At 27.8% G+C, this 17,540-nt stretch overlaps 2 protein-coding genes across 2 annotated transcripts; one reads left to right on the forward strand and one right to left on the reverse strand.

Moving 5' to 3' along the window:
• The first annotated feature begins 2,574 nt into the window (after positions 1-2,574).
• On the forward strand, positions 2,575-7,312 carry LOC105622483 (nardilysin-like). Its single transcript, XM_012203900.1, has 13 exons — positions 2,575-2,657; positions 2,864-2,987; positions 3,510-3,623; positions 3,692-3,887; positions 3,958-4,163; positions 4,249-4,419; positions 4,503-4,852; positions 4,937-5,416; positions 5,523-5,679; positions 5,752-5,882; positions 6,071-6,455; positions 6,611-7,079; positions 7,224-7,312. Exons 1-13 carry the CDS (start codon positions 2,575-2,577, stop codon positions 7,310-7,312), a joined length of 2,955 nt encoding a protein of 984 aa, XP_012059290.1.
• A 5,866-nt stretch (positions 7,313-13,178) lies between these two features.
• Positions 13,179-14,994, reverse strand: LOC105622451 (ribosomal RNA small subunit methyltransferase NEP1). The gene is made up of 4 exons (XM_012203870.1): positions 14,854-14,994; positions 14,517-14,760; positions 13,467-13,675; positions 13,179-13,385 (listed from the first exon to the last, which is right to left on the reverse strand). Exons 1-4 carry the CDS (start codon positions 14,992-14,994, stop codon positions 13,272-13,274), a joined length of 708 nt encoding a protein of 235 aa, XP_012059260.1. The 3' UTR covers positions 13,179-13,271.
• Between the last annotated feature and the right edge of the window lie 2,546 nt (positions 14,995-17,540).

The raw sequence follows: 17,540 nt of genomic DNA on the forward strand, positions 1-17,540 counted from the left end.
CAATCAAAACAATTCCGTTACATTATTTCGAAGCTAGGTTTCACACGATGAGAAATTTACGGAATGGAATAAATCGATCGTCACATCAATTCGTTAGCATGGTCATTATAATATATCTACAAAAAATTTGATATTTTAACAATTTATATTTTTTTTTATTACAGAAGAAACAATTAAAATGTAGTTATTACGGTTAGTGTTTAAACGAGCACCAATTATTATAGGTCATTACTTTACGGATGCTTCATGATTTCAATTTTTGTCACACCACTTTTTTGAGAAAATTTCTAGACTTCCTGTAGCAATCTTTCAAATAATTTCAACATTTATCCACTTCTGTAAGTGTATACAATTCCATAATAACATACAGTTTTTAATTAGAAATATAACGAATATGATTCACAAATTGATTTTAAATTTCTTTCTTTAAAATTATACAACATGATTTTAAAGTAATTCCATTTATTTTTTCGGAAAAAAATCAAACAAAAAGTTATTTAAAATCTAACAAAGTCGATAAAGTAACATTGCCGCGAAAAAGCGTGCGAACTCTGTCCGTGATCATTATGTATCTTTTAAATATACACTGACTTCTCATTATAAAGTGTCCTTTTGTTTTCTTCATTTTTCTTTCAGAGATAGAAGAAAATTATAAAGTGCAGGACTGCTTTTTACTGCTGCTGTCAAGTCTTCGTCTAATTGTTCTTTATTAATATAACTATAGAGTTTCAGTCTCATTTTCTGTAATAATTAAAACATTTATTAATAATAAAATAAAAAATCAGGGTTGATTGTGCAAGAAAAGATTCAGTATCAACTTCACGAAATAAACCGGTATTCATTCTTTAATTCTTAAGACTGTCTTAAGATGTCATAAGTTAATCTGACTGTATTAGCATCTTAAGACATTATTTAAGACAGTTTTAAAATAAAAATGGATTGTGAATACGCCTCATATTTCGCGTTTCACAGTTGATTGCTCTTTTGCACTATCTCGACGACGAGGAACAAAAGTAGGCGTGGTATGGCCGAATTGCATACACCATGTAATCCTTTCATTATGGCCTCATGGTAGGAGAAGTGGGATGAGAGTCGCATCGCGAAAAGTCGTGCGCTCCGTAACTGTGGCGAGGTGGAATGGAAATTGCTTCGCGTAGAAAGCCCTGTCATAGCCCTCTAGCAAGGAGGGGATGAGATGAAATTCTTAACATATCTTGTCAAGGTCAATGTCCTGAATAATCTCCAGAACATTTCAGTTGACAATCATTGTTTATTAAAAAGTTATCAAATTCATCATAAAATCAATTTATGATTATTAAATAGAATATTGATTATAGAATCCTTTTATTATTTTTTTCCGTGTTCCTTACAAAAAGTGCTTTTAAATATAACTTCTATCTTGAGAAGTCACAGTTATCGTAATCGCCCTTACAATTTGAAAAAATTCATTTATCTCGACAACTGTAATTCGTACAAGATTTAATAAAAAACGATTTTGTAGGAAATTTCAAAACTTGTCAATTTGATGATAAATACTTTTTACGTAAGAGCCGAATTCATGATATTTACATAAATCGTTAAAAAATAAGTTTTGTTAAAAGGATATGTATAAAAGGAAACATTCTTAAAATCGTATCTCAAAAAATATTGATCATACGAGGATGAATAGAAAACGATTTTGTAAGGATAATAATCTTCCACCTTTATAAGAGTTATTGTACGTAATAATAGTTAATTCTGTGATATTTACGAAAAAAGTTTCAATTGTTGAAATAATCGAAAGTACAATATTCTTAAAAAAATTCTATCATGGAAAGTATATTGGAAAGTTGATCACCTTAAAAATAAACGAAATTGTTTCTAATTTTATCAACTTCTCTTTTGATAATGATTTTTGTTCCGATAAAATAAATATCTTCTATTAGATATTTTTGAAAAATCGAAAAATTTTGAAAAATTTTTTATTATTTTTTTGAAGATGAAAGATATTTTCAAAGTTTGTTGGGAGTTAGGATTTTTAATATATTGTATAATACGTCATTTCGAACAAATTCCTGCAAACATATCTTTTATGGCAATTTTGCCTCCAAAAAAATTTAATACTCCTGGGCCAAGTACGTACCAAATTTTCTGATATTTATTTAACATGGAAGAGATTATATCAGAGTAGATGAATTGTACAGTTCGAAATTTTATTTTAATTAATCTCTGATTAACATGTCAAATTACGATAAAAATAAAAGTTTCGAGAATTGAAATAGATAGAAATGGATTCGTGTGCTCATTACTGAATCCAAAATTCTGATTTTTCGGATAATGAGTACCTATTACGCTGCTTATTATTTCTATTTCCACTTTGCTACAATGTATATACACAAAACACTAGGTATTGACTTTCATATTATTCGTTCGAGGGCAGATAACATACAGAGAGAAGTGTCGGCTAGAGTGCTGATTAAAATTGTGCCCAATCTAATGGAAAGAAAGGTGGAACATATAAAAATCTTATTTTAAGTTCTCCGATCGGATCGTTATATTGTGTCTATAATTTCTGGTTTCTTGTACGTTGATATGATGTCGGAGGCGGAGCGTACAACTGAAGGCAAGAAATATCTCGAGCCGCCTGATAAATCGGAGTATGACAAGGCCGAATATAGGTGAGACAGGGATGAAGATTTTGCAAAAAAGACGATTTCAATTGAAATATTCGTGAGACGTATTATTTAGCGCAATGATAATCTTTTAAGAGAAATGTTACAATGAAATGTTACTTTCTACAAAGAAAAATTAAGTGTTTTTATATGATCCTTTTTATATGATAATTCCTCATCTTATTGTTATTTGTTTTGTCTTTCAAATTTAGAGTCGTTAGACTACAAAATGGTTTAACAGCTTTGTTAATATCTGGATTGGAAGGAGCGAATTATGATGATATGAACTATAACGATCTTGAAAAAAGTAATTCTTCGAAACGAGAAATACCAAAGGTATAAGTAAGACAATTCAAGAAGGTATAAGTAAGACAATTAGCATTTTACATTTCTATCGTATTATCTTTTTACATAATCTGTTACTAAAATTTTATTGAGATTATAATATCGGAGAAGGATTTATGAAATCATAAAAAATAATCTAGCTCTTTAAAATTACGTTCAGAAGTGCAATTGTAATTAGTGCAATTGTATCCATCTATCTTTATCGTTCATCAAACATGAAAATATAAAATGTCGCAATGGCACTAATAGTATATTCATCGTATAGTCAGACTTGATGTTATCAGATATATCTGATATCTCTGTTCAAAAAACGTGATTCCTCTAGTATTTGTAAATGAGTTGTCATTGATTCGTTTCGAAATGTGTAAACTGTTCACGAATAATTACCTACTACTGTTTGTGCTTGATCAATTTAACATGTATGTAACGCATGATATGTATAGGTGTATGTATGTATATATATATATATATATATATATATATATATATATATATATTTTTTTTTAAACCCAGGCATTTTGTGGCTTGTGTGTGAGAGTAGGCAGTTTTAACGACCCACCGGAACTTCCAGGCTTGGCACATTTGCTTGAGCGCATGGTTTTCAAGGGATCCAAAAAATATCCTGAAGTATTAAAACATGATAAGTGAATTTATTATAAAATACATTTTTGTGCATTTAAATATTGTATTTGCAGAATTTTAATGAATTTGTCAGTTTCTATGGTGGCACTACTAATAGTGCAACAGATTGCGAGTATACAAGATTTTATTTTGATATCTCAGTGAAACGGTTGGAACCAGCTCTTGATCATTTTGTTCAATTTTTCATTGATCATCGACCCTTGATAAAGAAAAATGCCATCACGCGGGAGCGAGAAGTCATAGAAAACGGTATATAAATTATAATCGTAATATTGTTGCAGCAACTACAATTTATTTTTAATGTTTCATGTTCACATAGAGTTTCAGTCCAGTTACTTGTCTTGTGACAAAAATAGGAAAGAACTAGTACTGGCCCATATTGCTCGAATTCGTCCTCCGCCCAATAGGATTCATTGGAAAGAGTTAACATCACACAACAATATAGATGATGACAAGCTGTACGAAGAGCTGCACAAATTTAGAGAGCGCCATTATAGCGCTCACAGAATGATGCTAGCTATACAGGTAACTTTAATAATTTACAATTGAAAGATTGATTTCTTATTAAATATAATCAATTCATAATATGAATACTTACATCTTTTTATAGGCGAGATTACCGCTAGATACATTGGAAAAATATATCACAGACTCCTTTGCTGGAATACTAAGTAATTGGCTGCCTTTCGATTCCTTTACGACATTTGAAAACGACAAATTTTTTGATACTCTCGTTTTCAAAAACATGTATAAAGTTAGATCCATCAAAGACATCAGCCAAGTATGTAACTTAGACACGCAAATTCAAAAAAAGGGTGCGTATGCAAGGGTACAAATGCATAAAAATAAAACTTTCTTTTACAGCTACATGTAATATGGATTTGGCCTTCAATACTTAATCAGTACAGAAGTAAACCATTTAAATATATTTCATCGATTATTGAGAATAAAGGAAGTGGATCTTTAACTAGTTATCTGCGTAAAAAAATGTGGGCCCTTGATTTATTCTGTAGTAACTGTGATAACGATAATGGTTTCGGATACAACTCTATGTATGTTTTATTCGAGATTATAGTAGAACTCTCCCGTGAGGGACAACAGCATCTGAATGACGTTCTAGATGCAATATTTTCCTTTATTAAATTAGTAAAAAAGACTGGTCCACAAGAATGGATTTACAATGAGTTTTATAAAATTGGAAAAAATAATTTTAGGTAAATCAATTTAAGAATAAATTGATATGTAAAAAAAAAGATATGTATTTAAAATACATAAGATATGCCACTTATATTTCGAAGTTTTTTTAGATTTTTTAGTAAGCACGATGACGTGTTTGATTTATGTAAGAGTATGCATTTCTATCCGTCGCGTGATTATTTAACTGGAAAGCATAATTATTTCGAGTATAATCCAGAAGCTATACAAGAATATTTGAATTTTTTGACGCCAGAAACGGTGAATATCATGAATTTCGGCAATGATTTAGCTTTAGATACGACATGTTTCAAAACTTATTGCTCAATTACCGCATTACCAAAGGAACTGATCGAATACTGGAAATCCATTGAGCCATTACCTGAATTTAATTTATCGTTATCCAATGCATTTCTTATCGACAATATCTCTTTAATACCAGTATCAACAGAAACTTCTAAATATCCTGTAAAAGTACACGATGATCATATTTTGCAGATTTGGTATCGTCCGAAGTTTTATTGGCCGACATGTCATATAAACCTTCATATAGTTTGTTCTCTGAGCATTAGAACACCAAGAGGGTAATTAATAATCTTATACATTATAGTGATATTACTACAATTGTTTGTTGATTCTATAATGTCTACTATATTATAATATATGTCTGTCATATTATTAACATTTTAGTACTGCTCTCTTGGATATGTACTGCAATGTATTAAAATATCTATTGATCGAAGAATTACATCCGGCTATAACAGCTGGGTTTGATTATGTTATCGATGTCAGTGAAGATGCTATAGGTATTACAATACAAATGAGCGGGTTTGGTGAAAAACTGCAAGTAGGTATACGTTTTAGCGTGTATTGGCGAAGTATAATTTCGACTTACATAAATTTTATTTATGTGTTGCAGACCTTGTTGATGATTATTACAAAACATATAGTACATCTAGCCTCTGTTTCGAAAAACTTGTTTGAAGTTATTAAAACGCAACAATTGAAGGCATATTACAACAAATTTATGGAAACTGAAGAATTCATCAAGTATCATCTGTTTATTATCTTAAGCATAATTGCAATTATAAAAAAATTCTTATAGAACTAAAAAAAAATAATTAATGATGAACATTTATTATAATAATTAATTTTATAAGATGAATTATATTTATTATATTTCTTATCATTTCCAATTAATAACATGTGTTGCTTATTTTTGCTATTTTTATTCACAGGAATGTGAAATTATGGATATTAAAGAGCCCCTACCATACGTACGTTCACAAGTACGAATCTCTATATAAATGTATTTTTCTTGAAGACTTCCAACTCTTTGCAAAGTCCTTCAACAATTTTTTCTACATCCAATGTCTCGTGCAAGGCAACATAACGAAAGATTGTACGATCGATATTATGCAATTCTTTATCGCACAAATTAATTGTCAACACTTCAATAGTATTACGAATCAATTTGTTAGAGTCGCTATGATACCCCAACGCAAATCTAATTATTGCAAATTGAAAAATATTAATCACACATATATCAACTCTGTAATAACAAATTATTATCAAATCGGTATTGCTACAATTGAATCATCGGTGTTAATCGAGTTAATACTAGTAAGTATTTAATAACATTGTTTTATATACATCTTCAATTTATATTTATTTATTTTTAAAAGTAAATGAAATGTGAATAACATTTCTGACATTTTTGATTACTGTGATTGATTTATTTATACATCACATTCATCTGTTAAATAATAATCTTTTAGATGATAATGAAAGAACCGTTAATGCATCTGCTACGAACTGAAGGGCTTGATTATGTTTCATGGGACTATAGAGATATCAACAAAATATCAGGATATTCTATTACTGTTTATTCTCAGGCAAATAAATACACATTCGAACACATTAACCATCTGATCGAGGGCTTTCTGATTTCGTTTAAAATGATATTAATGCAGTTCTCAGAAAGCAAATTATATCATTTCAAAGAAAAGCTGAGAATTTTAAAACAACGTTACGATGCAGAGATTTTAAAAAACGAAGTTAACAGAAACTGGAGTGAGATTACGAAGCAGCAATACATATTTAACAGATATGAAAAGGAAGCGCTTGCAATAGAGAACATAAATATGCATAAGCTGATAACATTTTTTGAAAAGTACATGTACAGAAGACGTAATCACAAAAAATTGAGTGTATGTATGGAAGGAACTCCGAAGGAAATTGTATTAAGTAAGTAGATAACTTTTCTGTTCAATCTTTGGTCTAAATATTCCTTTTTGTATTTATGACATCAATCTTATCTTCCATTTTTTTCTTGTCAGATTAAGTTAAAATTGCTAAAACAATTAAAATTTTAAAAATTTATTGTTATAGATGCAGAATCTCGTAAAAAAAGTATGTTCTCTTTTTCGGATTATGTAATCGAGAATTTGCAATACAAATTGAGATATTATGACGTCTAACGTAGATGATTACAAAAAATTACGTAGTATATGTATATACAGAGTGAATCAGAGTCATTGAATCAATTTTTTAAAATGAGAAAATTATCGATACTTCGTACTAATTGGATTATAAATGTGCCGGTAATCGATAATTTTCTCATAAGGTAAAAAGCTAGTTCAATGACTCTGGTTCACCCTGTATAATTCGGAGGAGATTAATTCTGTCATTCTTAATAAGCGCTTAATAAGTAATACTTAATCATATTGGTAATGATGCTAAAATTGTGAATATTATCGTTTCAAACTTCTTGTCATTTTAATTTGTCATATTAATTATATTTGATTTCATAATATTATTGTTATTTCATTTTACACTTATCCCGTGTAGAAATTGAATCTAGTGGCTGACTAGTCATGAATTAGTAAAACTGCGTTGCACATTATCACTTACACATTTAGTTTTTCTAAATAGTGCGACGAGTTAATAACGTAACGCTTACTTTTTTAGTGATTATGTATAAAAAATCAACTAATGATTAGAGCTACGAAAGATTGTAAAGTGATATCATAACATTAGAAAAAACTTTCTAAATACTATCTAGCATTTATTTAGCTGTAATATCTATTTAGCTATAATTAGATACAAAATAAAATAAGTTATTTTTTTTGTAAGTACATCCTGACAGTTTTAGGACATTTTTATTAAGACTTTCTATTAAGAATTTTTACTTATTAATTTACTTATTAATTGTTTATTATATTGCTTACCTTATCCTTTACGGCTATTTGTTGCTTACCGCTCATTTGTAGGTTTTGAGTACTCGGATCCTCAAAAAGATGAATCTCATAACCTATCCATTGCGCCACTTTGACTTACTGATATGTCTTTTTTATTGTCGACATATGATGTAAGTGATTATATTATATATTTTTTTAGATTATAATTTTGACATTAAATAATTATTAATATTACATATATTACAAATAATTATTTAGTTATAATTTTAATTTAACATGTTTAATTGTAATATGTGAAAAAGTTACATTCATTTCCTAAGTATTATCTAGCCTTATAGACGCATAATATTATTTAAGTAATATTTTGGGCATATTCCTAGAATATTAAATGCAACATTTCAAGAATGTTTTACTAAAATTAGAAAATATTAAATTATAATTCTGGAAGTATTTTAATGAATGATTATATGTCCACTTCTGATAATATTATTATTAAATATTATAAATATAATTATTAAAAGTATAATTATTAAATATAATTATTAAATATAATTATTAAAATATAATTATATAATTATTAAAATATATTTATTAAATATAATATAATTATATATAATTATTAAAAGTAACATTATTTAATGTTACTGTAATATAGTATGAATCTTATAAAGTATTGTATCAACATTTACTTTAATTTGGAAAACTACTACCCAATCAGCAAACAATGTTTTTAAAAATAATGGAAATTAAATATTAGGTATAGTAAAAAGAAATCCATTATTTTTCCGTTCAATTTCATGCAAAAATAATGCATTTCTTTTTACTACACCTAATAATTAAATCATCTTTTTTTTGATTAAAAAAAACGTTTATTTTAACATTTGAAAAAATATTTTTTTAACGTTTAAAAAATATTTATTTAAGAAATATTTCTTTTAACATTAAAAAACGTTTCTTAATGTCAAAATTATTTGAACAAAATTAGAAAAAATAATGTAGAATTTTTTTAATTTATTTTTTTTTATCGACATGCTAAATATTAAACAACTAATTTTATTAATTAATCATAATTTTTAATTATATTTTAATCTTTTTCACTTACCGGTCGAGTTTTGAACCAGGAAAAGTTATGAGTCTTCTTCTATCCGTCATATATCTTATGCATCACTTAATATCGATACAAATAATTACTATCTTGATCAAAAAGTTCCCGGAATTCAGAAAACTCAAAATACAAGTTTTATTCATCAAAAGTGATATTGTCCCCTTCAAAGTACTCCCCATCGATTGCAACGCATTTATGCCAGCGCTTGATCCAACTCTCGAAACATTTTTGGAACTCTATTGTCGGTATAGCCATCAGAGCCGTCTTCGATTTTTCCATTATCTCCTTTCGGCTGTTAAAACGCGTTCCTCGTAATGGTTTTTTCATGTCATTCATAAACGGCTGTTTTCTTTAAAGTATCACTGCCGAAATAGTTTCTCAACATTTCCAAGGTTTTCACACCATTGAATCCATTTTTAACGCAAAATTTAATACAAACTCGTTGTTGCAAATTTAACTCTATTTTTAAAACTGTAAAAAATCGAAAATACGTGCAGAGGTAGATGTACACAAGACGACGTAACTTTCACAAATGTCAAGCAAGTGATAAAATTTGGTGGGAATGTCCATGATAGATGTGGCAACCTAACCAAAAAAAGACAACAGAACTCAAATCAGCTGACTTAGAGCATCACCTGGTGGTAATTCCGGGAACTTTTTGATCAAGATGGTATATTGTGTTAACTTCTCTTTCATTATTATTTTATTATCCAACCCGTTTTAAATTAATTTGAGCTTTAGAAAATAATATTTTTTTCATATTTATAATAAACATCAGATAAATATTAAATAAATATTTTTTTAATCATATTTTAAATAAATAAACAAAAAACAAACATTTATTAAATGTCATATAAACTTTTAAAAAAGATTTAATAGACATTAAATAAATGTTTCCTTAAACCATTATTTCAAACAAATAATTAATGTGAAATAAAACATTTACTGAACATTAAATAAACATGAAATAATATATTTCTTATTACCACATTTATAAATGAATAAATAATGTAAAATAAACATTTAATAAATATTAAATAAACGTTAAATAAACGTTAAATTAATGAATTTTGAAAATGTATCATGAAAAATGTAAAAATAATGAGAAATAAACATTTAAGAAACATTTAAAAAACATTGCTGATTACAATACATCTGTTCAATATATGTTTAAATTTATATATATGGCGCAATTGTAGAACTAGATATGTACTTAAAATCGCGCCGAAATATTTTTTCTTAATGCAAGATGCAGCATAGACTAATAAGAATTTTTTGTTGCTGGATTGTGAATTCAATTGCTTTAAATTGAAAATAATTAATATTTATGAATATTTTAATAACATTTCAGAAATATTAAAGATATAATATCAAGAATATTAGATAAGTGGACATATGTGCTTTAAACTGATCAATTACAACCAAATGCGAGAAGAATAATCGATTCGCCCATTTCTTACGGTTTAAGAGTGGAGTCCCATGAGGTGTAACCGCGTAACGAATCAATAATCAGTAAGGATGAAATCACACGGTGCGGAAAAGGGAATCATTGAAACAACTAATTAACTATTTGGAATAATGCAGTTTACCTGTTAAGTAAGTAGCAAGATTATTCAATCACATGAGCGGATTATCAGATTTATCTCACAGATAAAATTTACCAAAAGATGAATCAACCGATGGACCCCCAGTATAAAGCGGGAAGCACAGATTCTTGCATAACACGTAATATTAGGTTGCCGATTTTGAAGGAAAATTGAAACGCAGAAGATTTAAATTTTAGTATACATTTATTAAATTTAAATCTTTTGTGGCACGAATTTTCCGAACAATCCACTACATAAGAAATTGAACAATTAAAGTCCTTCGTCCCGGGAGATAAATAATCTTTGAAAAAAGAAAATAGTGTTAAAGTATGTTTATTGTAAATTAATCTTATCCAAATTCGAATTTGCATCAATCGTTAATTATACGAATGATTTCCAGAAACAAATCTATTATTATTCCTTTCTGAGTTTTTTCCCCATTTTTACAATGCACATATTTTGTGCATTAAAAAAATTATATATATGATAAAATCTTGGAATAGAAATTTTGAAAAATTGATATAATAAATATTTTATAACTCGTGGACGAAGTCACATCAGCCATATAAATAAACACAAACACGTGGCCGCACATAATTGACGTGCAATTGAACGAATTGATTAAAATTTGCATTTTACATCAATAGAGCGAGATATGCGATATGGAAAAAAGAGAAATTCCAGAAATTATACTTATATTATAATTCGAATACGAATTAAAATTGCAACGAATATTTTAGTAACTATTTAGTATTCTGTCTTCAACATTTCTATTCTTCAGCTGAATATCTGAGTATTAGTCTACTATTCGATTGAATACCGAATAGTTGTAATCGTAAAATTCTACTGTTGTTTGATTCCACACCACTTGATAAAATATGTTTAAATAGATGATCGTGAAAAATTTGTATACGAATTGGAACACTTAGAAATGCAGAAATTTCTACGTCTTCTTTAGAATTTTTCAGAATGTGAATTATGAAATATTCCAAGATTTCTTATTCTATCATTTCTAAAAAAAATATTTAAATTTTTTTTAGATTTCATCAGAAATTATAGAATGAGAAATTTTAGTATTTCAGATGATCTTCATATGAAGATTTACATATCTGAAAAATTCTAAAATAATTTTCTTGAAACTTCTGGAAAATGTTACCATTTATTTTTAAAAATTTCGAGAGATTTTCTCCTTATTGAGAATAAAGGGATTTCTTCTTATTTTAGAAGAACATGTCTGCATTGTTTTTGTTAAAATAGTGTCTGGTACTAATAGTCTACTTGTCAAATATTCAGTTATTCAACACATAATTTTATCGAATATTCGGTATAATCCGGTTATAATAGATACCGAATATACTATTCATTGTATATTTAGTAATTCTTCTCTTTATCATTCCCAAAATATTTAAAATTAATATTTATGATTTTTTCAATCAGCACATAATTTCTGATTTTTTTTTTTGAAGAAAGACCTCATGACATCACATATCAAAAATAAAAAGTATAGCTTTAAAAGAAGGCAGAGCAATGTGAAATATGTTTGAAGACATCTTTTGCAGTAATTTTTAATGGTTCAGATTATCTCGCGTTTACTTTCCAAAATATTGTCCTAAAAAATCTTAGAAATTAGTATTTCCAGCTTTCTCAATCTAATGAATTTCAAAAACAAGTAGTTTCAAATAGTAAAAGTTTTGTTTTGTCGTATCTATTTCTTCCTTGTTATCAATTTATGATAAAAAAATGTGTTTAGCATAATGTTTTCATATAACTATTGTATGTGTTCTCACGTTGCTTGTACTTGAATGTACATTTACCTCATTTTACAAACAATTTTGGGAATTTCAAATAACATGAAGATCTAGAATTACATCACTATGTAAAAATTAATAAAATTTGTTTCTATATATGTATATGTACATATTTTTTTTTATTTTTCAGAACTCGGAATAATATTTCAAATGTAAAACATAAAGGAATGATATTATTAAGTATAAATTGTATTTTACTTAAATATTTCATTAACATTTAATATTTAATTAAATATTCATGTCATAATAGGTCTATATTTAAATAATATTATTGTATTCATGTGTGCATTTATAATTAATATTATAAATGCACAAATGAATATAATCATTCTGATCATTATGAACACTGATAAACATAAAAAAAGTTGACTATCTATACTTAATAATATTATTTCATTCGTGTATTTTACAATTGATATAAATTTCAAACGTTATATATGCATAATAAATGTATTTGATTAAACACAGTTTGAATTTGTCGCTATGTATGTGTTAATGCACATTTGTCACATTTTTTTTTTCATCTTTAGCAATTTTATCATATCTATGTTACCGAATGAAATGTACATACATATTAAAAATTTATTCAGAAAAAACATCAAGGAGAAAGATATCATAAAAAGGACAAGAAGATTACTCTAATGAAATATTATCCATTTCAGAAAAATCTTTCGAATTGTATTTCGAAATTTATATAAATTCGAAATATATAATACATAAATATATATTAGTTTTTTTTATTAAACAACTCCCCAAACTTCTTCGAACGTTGTACATAATTTACTACACGCAATGGCACCTGAGAGAGGATAATTACTAATTGAGTAAGTATCTTCTGTGTAATCTGTTTTGACCTACAAAGAAACAAGAATATAAAATATAATTAGTTTTTAATATAATAGTAGTAATATATCGTTTTAATAATAATAATTTACTTGACCGTGCGCCATAGCTCCAACTACAATAGCAATAGGATCTTCAGTAGGTACAAGATCTCTTGGATTTAGTATTTTACTTGCATTGAACGACATCAATATCTTTCGACAGCCAACTGGCAAATGGTTTGTAATAGGATTCTTAATTACTTTAAGAAGCTTCATTGGACCATCTGATGCTCTGACACCATATTTATGTAATAATTGTACTACAATAAAACATTAATAATATTACGTTAATAATATTATTAAGTAGTAATAGCTAGGATTATGTAACTTAGGTTTATACAATTTTACTGTATGTTAAGTATAAATAATAAAATATATACTGTACATAAATATACATTATTAAATATTAAAGGATCAAATTTAAATCAATTCCTTACATTACATTTTATTTTTAACTACTAAATGTGTTAAATTATAGATTATTTTAATTCAAAACATGTGATTAAAAAAAATCACATCTAATCAATCATTTTTGTGATCAAATTGCATGGTTTCAAGTAAATAGTGTATATGTTTTTATTAACATATAGCAAACAATTAATTAAATTTGAGTAAAATCAAATTACATTGCTTGAGTTAAACTGGTTAATTTAACCAGTCATTAATTTAACTATTGTTTTAGTTAAATTAATGACATAGTGAGTAGAAACAGTAACGACCTATAAGAATGATTAAAAATAACTCAAATTAAATTTATTATGATTTAACATTATGAATTTAATAGTGAAAGCTGGTATTCATAGTCACAATTCTTATAAATATATTTCTATTATTATAAATATAATTCTTATAAATATATTTGAGAATGCCTCTTGTAAGTTTCAGTCCTAAATCAATCATAGAATTTTTTAAGATATTATTTAAGAGGATCTTAATAAGAAATGGACTATGAACTAAATTTCTATGTCCTAAAAGGATATATAGAAATCACTTATAATCTCAAAGTAATATTATAATAAAAACAAATTTATAAATCTTTATTATTGCTACTTAAGTTTATTTATCTATTATGATATAGTTAAGATAATCATCGACATTCACCCATCAATCCAGCAAAGCGTTTGAATGTTCTTGGTATTCTGGTTTGTGGATTGATTTCTATCAATACATTTTTTTCTGTATGTATATAAACTTGTAACAATCCAGCTCGATTTAATGGACTGTCCATTAACATTAACAAACACTGATGGGTGATATCTGGTCTACATGTGCCTGGATCACGCTTATATTTTTTCAAAATGTTTGTGTGATCATCGCAGTTCAACAGTTCGAAGCTATTTCCAACCTGCAATTATGTTTTATGCTTGTTGATGCAGAAAAATAAAATTGTAAAAATGTAAATAAATAAATAATTGATAAAAAGGAAATATAACCTTACTTTTACAGATTCCAATTGAGAATTTTCCAGTATGACGATAAGACGCTTTTCTTGACTCTTGATGTGGCCTATTTGCAAATGTTTAGGAGCTGGATCATATTCATAATCATGCTCATCACGCTTTTTCCTTTTGTTTCCCATTTTACACGTTCAAAATAACTAATTAAAATCAATTTAGACTCTAGCCACATAAAAAACACATGCGAATTGTTTGATATTGACACAACTGATAAGGTGCCTTTCCATGCTGATGCTTGATGCTCATTTTCAGCGTCAAAATAATCACATGATCAAAATTGATATTCGTCAATTTCACGTAACTTATTTTGATGCTGAAAATGAGCGTCAAGAGTTAACATAAAAAGGCACCTGTGATAGAGGCCTGTTCTTTTTGGCTAAACTTTTACACCAATTCATCTTTCTCTTCTTCTGTCCTCCTGGAGAAAGTGCAAAAGTTCAGCCAAAAAGGACAAACCTTAAGCGGGGAGCACAGATTCATGTATAACGCATAACACGTAATGAGTAAGGAAATGTACCAATCGAAGTTTTTCAATTCCTTCCTTTCTATGAAATAAAGAACTCTAATTGGTTTAATTTCTTAAGCCTGTTCTACAATGTACTTTTTGTTTCCAGTTTCTTGCTTTTTGTTATTTTTTACATTTTGTGTTTTTGCTTTTTATTTGGTTTTTTTATATCATCTGAGATAAGAGTTAATGAACTTCGAAAGAAACAAGAAACATATAACAAGAAATTCAATTGTCATTAAAACAGTTGTGAAGGAGTTAAAAGCAAAAGGTAAAAAACAAGAAACAGGAACGAAATGCACATTGTAGAATAGGCTTTATGCCTGTTTTATGTGTTATGTTAGAATCTGTGGTTTCCGTTTAAGGCCATTCTACAATGCCATTAGTCATTAGTCATAAATCAGAAGTCAGAACTAAAAATTGATGACTGTGATTGGTCAATTTTTAGCTTCTGACTTCTGATTATAGCTTATTGTAAAAGGCCCATAATACGCCTTCTAAAATGATCCATAAGTCATAAATCAGAAGTCAAAAACTAAAAATTGAATACTATAATGAGTTCACTTCTAACTTATGACTTATAATTTATGACCTATGACTTGTAAATAAGTCATAGATCATAAAGGCCCTTAAGTGGGAAGCACAAACTCTTGCATAATGCATAAGACACAAGAAATTCAACCAATCGAAGTTCTTAATTTTCTTTCTTTCTGAAATAAAGAACTTTAATTGGTTCAATTTCTTATGTCTTATGTGTTATACGCTATACAAGAATCTGTGCTTTCCGCTTTAAGGCCATTCTACAATAAGTCATTAGTCATAAATCAGAAGTTAGAAGTTGGAAATTGACTACTGTGATTGGTCAATTTCTAGCTTCTAACTTCTGATTTATGACTAATGGCTTATTGTAGAATGGCCATAAGGGCCATTTCATACAAACTTGCATAAACATATGCATAAAGAAAATAGCCGAATACTACTGCAAAGTGTATACGATGTCGCGCGTGGCGGGGCGCTTGCCAGCCAATCCCCAACTCCCAAGGCCCGCGCGCCAAGCGATCGGTATATACACTTCGCAGTAATAGGCCGGGCGAGTGCGCGTATTCGGCTAATATCTCATTAACTATTGGGGAAATTTATAAAATGATAGAGGACTTTTCGATTCAGTTTAGTCCGCTCTACCTGCCCATGATGAAAATATTTGACGATTATTTCCAGACATGTAGATATTTGTTTTTGCCTTTATACACGTTTCATTATTTAGCTGTAACAATTATTTTAATGTACTTATACTTTCTTGGAATTTATAAATTTATTCGATAAATAGCATTATACCTTCTACGATTAATTTCTTGAAATATAATGGGTGTTTTCCATTTGATGACACAAGTCGATACAAGCGTCCTTCTATTTTTCCCGACATTCAGAGAGTAACAAAAATAAAACAACATTTATATCGACTTGTGTCGATAATTTTTTTTCAAAAAACATGAGAATTAAACATGGAATTAATCTTTCTTCGTTAAAACGTTTTTCGTAAAAAATATGAATGTATATGTATTTGTTCAAACATAAATATTAATAACAAATTTAAATTATTAATAACAAATACAAAAATTGACAATACAAAATTGTGAGCCATTATTTTTTTAAGGAAAAACGAATAAGTGTATCATTAATTATTATGTTTGATGAAATTATGGTTAAAAAACTGTAATGTGAATGATATACTTTATCGAGTAATAAGATATTTATATTGGGTCGTCCGGAAAGTTCGTGCTGATTTTGAAGGAAAATTGAAACGCAGATTTAAATTTTTAATTTCATTTAAATTTAAATCTTTTGCAGCACGAACTTTCCGGACGACCCAATAGATTTCAAATAATATCATAATTATAGTTTATTATTTAGAAGGGTATAATAATGCTTAATGACTGTATTTAAATAAATTAGTGAAATTTAAACAAATACAAAAATGTAATCCACATTATCTTTACATATTCCTTAATACTTTTAACAGACTGCAGTTCCAAATACGAGTACAGGAATCACTCTTTTGTCGCAGATAAGTCAAGCAACTAATTTGTTTACAGAAATATTGTGTGTGTGTGTGTGTGTGTGTGTGTGTGTGTGTGTGTGTGTGTGTGTGTGTGTGTGTGTGTG

This window comes from Atta cephalotes (genome assembly GCF_000143395.1).
Source record: "Atta cephalotes unplaced genomic scaffold scaffold00045, whole genome shotgun sequence".
Taxonomy (NCBI): Eukaryota; Metazoa; Arthropoda; class Insecta; order Hymenoptera; family Formicidae; genus Atta; species Atta cephalotes.

Bases quoted from the DNA above. Each gene is read 5' to 3' on its own strand.
- LOC105622483 (XM_012203900.1), top strand. From the start codon at position 2,575: ATGTCGGAGGCGGAGCGTACAACTGAAGGCAAGAAATATCTCGAGCCG. The intron at 2,658-2,863 runs GTGAGACAGGGA...TTTCAAATTTAG, and splicing joins TATGACAAGGCCGAATATAG to AGTCGTTAGACTACAAAATG. The intron at 5,883-6,070 runs GTATCATCTGTT...TTTTATTCACAG, and splicing joins GAAACTGAAGAATTCATCAA to GAATGTGAAATTATGGATAT.
- LOC105622451 (XM_012203870.1), bottom strand. From the start codon at position 14,994: ATGGGAAACAAAAGGAAAAAGCGTGATGAGCATGATTATGAATATGAT. The intron at 14,761-14,853 runs GTAAGGTTATAT...ACATAATTGCAG, and splicing joins CTCAATTGGAATCTGTAAAA to GTTGGAAATAGCTTCGAACT. The intron at 13,386-13,466 runs GTAAATTATTAT...GTTTCTTTGTAG, and splicing joins GAGCTATGGCGCACGGTCAA to GTCAAAACAGATTACACAGA.